The sequence below is a fragment of the Dipodomys ordii genome, unplaced genomic scaffold, assembly GCF_000151885.1.
Source record: "Dipodomys ordii isolate 6190 unplaced genomic scaffold, Dord_2.0 Scaffold85, whole genome shotgun sequence".
Taxonomy (NCBI): domain Eukaryota; kingdom Metazoa; phylum Chordata; class Mammalia; order Rodentia; family Heteromyidae; genus Dipodomys; species Dipodomys ordii.
Genome location: NW_012267301.1, coordinates 2,822,553 through 2,830,692, shown reverse-complemented (window position 1 = coordinate 2,830,692; position 8,140 = coordinate 2,822,553). Strand labels below are relative to the sequence as shown.

The 8,140-nt window shown below is 50.2% G+C and overlaps 1 protein-coding gene across 2 annotated transcripts in view; it reads right to left on the bottom strand.

Moving 5' to 3' along the window:
- Positions 1-51: 51 nt before the first annotated feature.
- Positions 52-8,140, bottom strand: part of Camk2a (calcium/calmodulin-dependent protein kinase II alpha) — a 65,120-nt gene continuing 57,031 nt past the window's right edge. The window contains exons 15-17 of one of the 2 annotated variants that reach the window (XM_013025510.1): positions 6,394-6,469; positions 4,051-4,145; positions 52-290 (exon numbers count right to left, since the gene is read on the bottom strand). In XM_013025510.1, the coding sequence (XP_012880964.1) occupies positions 58-290; positions 4,051-4,145; positions 6,394-6,469 (404 nt within the window). In that variant the 3' untranslated portion in view covers positions 52-57. The remainder of the gene's footprint in view (positions 291-4,050; positions 4,146-6,393; positions 6,470-8,140) is intronic. The other variant, XM_013025509.1, reaches the window with a different exon arrangement.

Below are 8,140 nucleotides of genomic sequence, written 5' to 3'. Positions count from 1 at the left end.
GCCCGTCCACCGCAGCCTTCCCGTGTGCCCCGGGGGTCAGGCGGGCGGGAGGGACTCTTACTGGGGCAGGACCGAGGGCGCCCCGGATCTGTGGAAGTGGACGATCTGCCATTTGCCATCCCGGCGGTGCCAGACGCGGGTCTCCTCCGACTGCGCGGTGCGCGGGATGCCGCCTGCGTCCAGGTACTGCGTGATGCGGATGTAGGCGATACAGGCCGACTCGTCACCCATCAGGTGGATGTGGGGGTTCAGGATGGTGGTGTGCACAGGCTTGCTGTTCCGGGACCACACTGGAGGCGGGTGGGAGGGGCAGAGGAGATGCAGTTGGAGGGGGGTGGGCTCCCCAGGTTGCTCCTCACAGGAGACTCAGCTACCTGGGAGCCAAGGTAGAACTGCTGGTAATGGGGACATGAAGTCCCAGCTGAGCCATAATGGATATTTCAGACAGGCCCAGCCTTTCACACTTTAAAACCAAAGCCTCTTAGACGGATATAAATATGGGGCCAAGATGTGTATAGTCCCGGGTGGACTAGGTGTGTCTCAAACCCAGATCCCAGGTATGTAAACAAGGAGGCAGGCCTGGCTCTAAGACGCTAGACTATTCATTCCCTGGCTCCTTATGATACGGAGGGTGGTGAAGAGAACTCCTCGCCCACAGCTTCTGCCTGGACTTAGCGATTACGCGAATAAATGAGACCCATTCCACTGGGTTTCTCAAGCAAATCTTGGCATCAGAGTCTTAATGTGAGCATTCTTCATTTTTTTTTTTTGCTAGGAAGATGACTCAAATGTAATACATCCTTAAGTGCACATGAGACATGGGTAGTTCAGACATGGCCCAGGGCCCCTGCCTCACCTGTCAACTCTACTGGTGACAGACCAGAAGCTAGAAACCTGGGGAATATTAGAACAGTAGGCATAGGACTGTTAGCTTTTAGGATGCTGTTTGTGCTCAGGGAGTGAGAGGGAAGTTCATAGATCTTGTAACCGTGACAGAACTGATCAAATTCCCTGAAACTGCTCCCATTATATAAACAATGAATCTTCCCTTTTTATTATTAATTCTATGTTAACCGTGGTTCCAGAAACCCAATCATCAAGATAGAAAACAAAAGCACAGGAGACAACAAATGACCTAGGCAGGTAAGAGTTAGACTTCTTATCTCTAACTGGAGCTGAAGCCTTCCCTTTAAGTGTCGGATCCTGTAGATAGCTTACTTAAAGTGCAGGTCTCACCTCCACCCTTCCCTTCCTCAACTCCCTGATTCTGATGTGAGCCACTTATTACCTGAAAAAAGTCAAATATATATTTTTATCCTCTGGACTGAAGAAGGCATCCAGTAATATACATTCTAATATTCGAATCATGCTATTCCCCAGCTTGGGATAAGCAATCAAAATCCTAAGTCTTAGACAAACAGGATAACAGGCTTAGAATTCTGGGCAGTCAGACTTGTAGAATGTTGACCTTTCATTCCAAAGCCTTGGGAATAACCTTGGAGGTCAAAGGTCACCAAGTAGCCCTCCTATAAAATGCAAGGAGACTTTCATAACTGTCCCTGATAGCAAACAGGGCTGGAGACACACAAGTCCACCTATTTCAATGCATCTGTTTAGCTGGATCTGGAAACTGAGGCCCAGAGAAGACATCTGACTTGGCTTATTTAAGTTGTGTCCATTTTCTGAAAGAAATGCAATGAAACCTAAAAGAAGTCGTGCTCTTGGTGGAACTGGATTAGGGCATCCCAGAGCAATCAGAAGAAACAACCAGCTTAGCATTGCATGGGAGCATAGGCCTCACTGGGTATTGTTAAGGGCTGGAATCCTCCAGGATGCCACATCAATTCCATGTCTCTCTACAAGATGAGTGGCTTTCAGGGTCCACCCTCAAGGACAGGGCAGAAGATGGGTGGGGTCAGGCCCTCTGAAGAAGTGGCAGCTGGGAAGGAATGCTCTGTTCAGAGTGAGCGCTTCCTCTGGGTCTTGTCTCCTGCCTTGGAGGTGACTAGGGAGTCCAGGAGCCAGTGCTAGAATGGGGTCACTACCTGAGGCAGGCTGTGTGTGTGTGGGGGGTCTGTGTTTAGTGCTTGTGGTCATCTATACCTTTGGAGTTGAGCTTTGACCTGTGTTTAGTGCTTGTGGTCATCTATAGCTTTGGAGTTGAGCTTTGACCTGATGCTTGGGGTGAAGGGGATTGGAGGGTTTATTGGAGGATTTAAACTGGAAAACCAGTTCCCCCTCCACCAGAGGGCAGAGGCAGCCATAGTGACCTGCAGGTGGTCTCTCCGTGTGAGAATTCAATCACCATTGCTAGTTATAGTGAATCAGTTTGATTCCTTAAGAACTTATAGCTTTTTTTTTTAATATTCACAGCCTTTCTTTAAAAAAATTTGGGAGTTCCCTGGAGTCTCTGTACCATATACAGTTAAGCCAGAGAGGTGCAGATCAAGTGTAGGGTGTTAGTCCCTAGGGTGCTTGCCCCAGTGGGGACAGACTGGGCAGGTCACCCCCACAACTGAAGGGTGTGGGAGTGCATTAGGGCTGGGTTCTGCCACTGGCTGTCTGGATTCTTTTGGACAAGTCACATCCTCTCTCTGAGCCTCAGTTTCCCTTCTGAGTGACAGAGTCAAACTGGATCTTCAGTCACAGAGGTACCACCTTCATTATTTTCACCATACAAGTGCCACCTGAAGTTCTGTTATGAAAATATGTCCCTGATTGACTCATTCTACTAATAATTGAATGCTAAGTGTAAAAGAAAAGTTTCTAAGTCAGGTGCTGGTGGCTCATACCTGTAATCCTAGCTACTCAGGAGGCAACGATCTGAGAAGCAAGGTTCAAAGCCAGCCCAGGCAGGAAACTCTATGAGACTCTTATCTCCAATAAACTGTAACAGTGCTGGAAGTGGAGCTGTGGCTTAACTAGTAGAGCACTAGCCTACCACTTAGGACAGTGCCCAAGCCCTGAGTTCAAGCCCCAGAACTGGTGCACAAACACACACACAAAAGAAAACTTTCTAATGCAATCACTTATGGACAATCAGTATCACAGAATGAAAAGTTAATAATAAGTGTAGAAAATAAAGTGATATAATCTTTGGGACGTTGATTAAGAGAGAAATTAGAAAGTGTGGACACTCAACTTGCCCTTTCCCTTTAATGAGGTCAGAGTATTCAAAGAGGATTAAACTGGAGTAGCTCTCTCACCGTGTGAGCCTATGTTGGAAGTGGCGTCAGTATCACCTGAAATCATGGTACGTAGCCCAGTGGTGTGTGCCCTTCATCTGTGGGTCCTGCCTATACCTCTCAGCTCCTTCCTCCAAATCCTAAGTGAATTCTAGCCAGTGTACCTTGGCCTGAGTGAGACACAGACAGGCAAAAGGCACTCTCTATTAGGCCGAGCCTTGACACCCTGACAGCCATGGGTTACAAAGCTACTGAGGTCTCTCCTGCAGAGGAGAGACACAGGAAGGACAGACATGCAAAACAGAGATCTAGACACACAGCAGGGGCACCGCAGAGTGAACTTGCTGTCCCACGCTTTCCCAAACTGCCCGCCTATGTAAGGAAGTGTGTAACAACCCAGGAGCCAGCTAGTGACCTGCTGGGCAGATGGGGATGGTCCAGGCATCCAGATGACTTCAGTTTGTGGTGTGAGCCAGTAGGAAGGCTCCATTGTCTATAAAAAGAGAGTAAGAGCCAGATGTGGTGGCCTTCTCCTGTAATCACAGCACTCATAAGTCGAAAGCAGGAGGTTCGTGAGTTTGAACCTGGAAGAAATGATCAGATCTATCCCGTTTCGGGGGGGGACCCACCTGCCTGCCCTGCCTCAGCCTCCATCTCAGGAGGCGCTGTGGAAGCCTGGTTGGCAGCTGATGAGCCAGAGTTAAAAGAAGGAACCAAGAAGGTACCAACCCCTGTGCACATGGGATCTTCTTCTTCATTGGCTCCTGAGCTACCCCTGGGGACTTGCCCGTCACTCTGCTGTGCCATTGGCAGGACATGGAACAGAGAGCAGACAACAGGTACCCAGAGAGAAGGGGTTGCTCACGGTTTTCAAAATAGAATCGATGGAAGTCCAGGCCCTCCACCAGGTTGCCCAGGGCCTCGGGTTCGAAGGCCGTCATTCCCGGGTCACACATCTTCCTGGGGGAAAGGAAGCCAGAGGAAAGACAGGACTGGGTGGCTTGTAACTGCACCCATAGAGGGTGAGCCCACGAGAGAGAACAGTCAGGCCTGCCTCAAGGATGGAGGAGGTTGGTGGGGAAAAAGCTTTGCACCCTGTCAAGTACAGGATGATGCTGACTTGCTGGTGCCCGCTAGATCCAGAAGCACAGGTTCAGGACTTGGCTCTGCCACTTCCTATGAGATCCTAAGTATGCAGTTTCATCTCTTGAAGCAAGAGTGCCGGCCTGGGCATGTGGGATCATATGTGCAGTACAGGTGCCTGCAGGGATGAGTGGAAGCCTGCTCTCTAAGCTATCTTGTGTCTTGACTCAAGTCAGTGGCTCCAGAGGAGTGTTTTGGGGGTGGAATTGCCTTTTTCCTTTCCACAAGAATCTCTTTTATTCCCCAAGCCAGGTGAGTACCTAGAGGGATGACTGTGACAGGCAGGCAGGAGAAGGAAGCAAATTATTTCCCCAAGCCTAGATTTACTGGGTTGTTTGTGTCCCGGGCAATGAAGCCAGGGACAGGAAATGCCTCTGGACAGGCCAAGCCCTCGACCAAGAGTGGAACTAGAGACACCACAATGAGGTTGTCAAGCTCAGCAACATCTGAGCTGGACAAAAGCTTTACAGGGTGGCCCCATGCAACTTGCTTCTCTACTCAGGACCCCAAATTCTATAGGTGTATTAAGCCAAGGATTAGGGGCTGTGCTCAAGCGAATTGGGGGTGTTCAGGACCATTTCCGATCCAGACTCCTCTAAAGGTGTGGGGTGTGAGTGCTGACAGGCAGAGGGCAGAGCCTCCCTGTAGAAACTCTGTTTGCTGTCTGGGTATTCCTGTCTCCTAAAGTTTAGGGTCTCAGAACTCTCTGCTCTAATTGAGTCGTTATCTATGGCAAACTCAGGGCTCTGTGAGAGGAAGGGGCTTTTTCATAGATGCAAGGGCTGGGCTCTAGGGTACCATGAGCCTGAGAGATCGTAGCCAGGGTAAGAACCTACAGCAGGCTACAATTTCTGAGGAAGTAGCGTTATAGAGGTGGGAGAGGTCCTCAGAAATGGCACAGGAGGCTTAGGCCCACCTCAGTTTCTCTGGCTCCCTGACTGTGCTTTTTCAAAGCCATCAGCAGGATACATCCCAACTTAGCTTTGCTAGAACTCCCATGCTTTTATGCCACACCCCAGCACACATCTGTGCACACTCCTGGTGCACACAGTCATGACCGTGCACACACATGTACAAGTGCATGCACCCACATTTGCATAGGACATGCCAACCACAGGGTTACACGTGCATCTTCCAAGGGCCTTGCTCCTCTCAAGAGAACCAGTGAATCTCTAGGCTTTGCCAGCTACAGTAGCTAAAACCCTCCCATGGCTAGAATGCACGGGGCCTACCAAGCTTTTGGGAGGCAGACTGCAGATCTGCTGCCCCAGAGCCCTGCCTCCTGGCCATCTTACCTTAACCCAACAAGTAAGGGTCCTCTAGCCTGTGTCTACCAAGCTGCATAGATGGGATCACGAGGCCCAGGTCTTGTCAGGACTGGCCCACATGCCAAGGCCTAAAACCAGAATAATGCCTTCTCCCTGGGGTCTACTGACCGCCCGCTTCTAGGCCAAACCAGAAAAGGTGATGAGTGACCATCAGGGGGCGCTGCAGCCAAGCCGGTGGAACACAGCACTGCGAGCGGGCACAGGTGTAGGAGAGAAGTCTCCAACTACCAACTTCATTTTTCTGCTATTTGCACGCCAGTTGCCTTACTCTTCCGAGGACTTAAGGTACTGATTTGAGATACTTTTTCTCCTGATTTCTCACTGAAACTACAACTTTCTGGGTCCTCGTCTGCTCCTGTGCCCAGCTGAGCTCCGAAGCTGGAGAAGGTGCAGGGTGAGACCCAGGTCCACTAGGCAGGCCCGAGGAGTGACCTGTCTGTCTCCCCTCCTTCCCATACTGGGATGGGAAGGAATCGAAGTTGAGTTGAGGGTCCTCCAGGGATTGAGCTGCTAGGGGGAACAGGAGGGGAGGACTGGATCTGAAGAACAGTTGTGAGCAGAAAGCTCGATAGAAGCACAAAGTCTGAGCGCAGAACAGAAATGTGACTTTAGTCTTATTCACAGCGCATGCAGAGCCAGTTACACAAGGGTCAGCAAAGAAGACCCCCAAAGTTAGCCATCAGTACCCCCTGAACGCCATTCAGACAGAACATGCAGAATGAGCCCAGCTGACTCACGTGTAGGACTCAAAATCTCCATTGCTTATGGCTTCAATCAGCTGCTCTGTCACTTTTATAATTTCCTGTTTCCGCACTGCAAAGCAGGGAAGGGGACACAGAAATAATGGTAATAATAGTATATAAGGAAGCGTTGACTATTGTTTCCCAAGTCCTTCTCGTGCAGGCAGACTCTGCTGGGCCTGAGACCTCATGGGGGTGATATCATTCAGCCCTGCCTTATCCCTGCCCTCGAGTCACAGAAGAAACTGAGGCCCAGAAGAGTAAATGCAGATGGCAGGTCCCTCCGCTACCAAGGGCAGCAGCTCAGCTCCAGCTTTTACCTCTAAGACCTGGGTGGAGCGTAGGGCTTGATTCTAAGCAATCCTCCCTGCCACCTTGCTTTGCCATGTGAATCTCAGCAGCATCACCGGAGACCCAATCACCAGCTATGAGCCAGGTTCCCCATGACCAAACCTCACCCCAGGGCCTGGGGGAGCATTTTGCTCAATTTGAGTGTCTACAGGATTCAGACACTGAGCTATCTAATCTAAGCCAATCGAATCCTAGAACACTAGGATGAACAAATCCCAGTTGCTCTCCTCTGGCTTCCCCAGAGGCAGTCAGTCTCTCTGGTAGACAGCTAGACATCAGTCTCCTTATTAGACACGTGATGTTCTGGGCCTCAGTTCTCCCATCTGTGTTATGGACACACTATCACCTTATACTCATTCAGTAGCAGAAAAAACAAAACAGGCTTCGGTCCCAAAGAAACCTTCTTCTAAATCCCAGGCTAGGTCCTTTCAAGCTTTGCAGCTGTGAGGATGTGATGAACTCAAAGCATCTATCCCTAACCCTGGCACATAGTAGGGACACACAGTAGGTACACTGCCACTTGCTCCTGCCTCTCTCCAGGGTTGCCTTCTGAAAGGCCCCTGCGAGTCAGGCTCGGGCAGCGGGCTCCCATGTCACACCCGAGGTGACCCAGACTCAGTGATAACACTTGTAGCCAGGTGTCCTGGCTCCCAGCAAAGCCCAACAGTCTCCGTTTCTCCAGGGCAAACCCTCTTTCCCTCCTCCTTAGGCTCCAGCTCAACCTCAAACCCAGACCCTCAGTGGCCCAGCACTGTGCAGAAAGTGGGCTCTGGAAGGTCCTCAGCAGCTAGGATACCAAGGGCAGCTTCAGTGCTGACTTCCCTGCCCCTTTCCCTGCCAGCTGCCCATGCTGTCCCCCAACGCACACACACACACACACACATACACACACACACTCACCACACACATACACACACACATACACACACACACTCATACACACACTCATACACACTCACACACACTCATACACACACTCATACACACTCACACACACTCATACACACACTCACACTCACACACACACTCATACACACATACACACACTCACACACACTCATACACACACATTCACCACACACTCACACACACTCATACACACACTCACACACACACTCATACACACACACATACACACACTCACACACACTCTCACACACACACTCATACACACATACACACACTCACACACACACACTCACACACACACATACACACTCACCACACACTCATACACACATACACACACATACACACACACTCACACACACTCATACACACACTCACACACACATACACACACACACTCATACACACACTCACACACACACACACTCATACACACACACGATGTCATCTGAGACCCTGAAGGCTATAGAATCAGAGGCCTTCT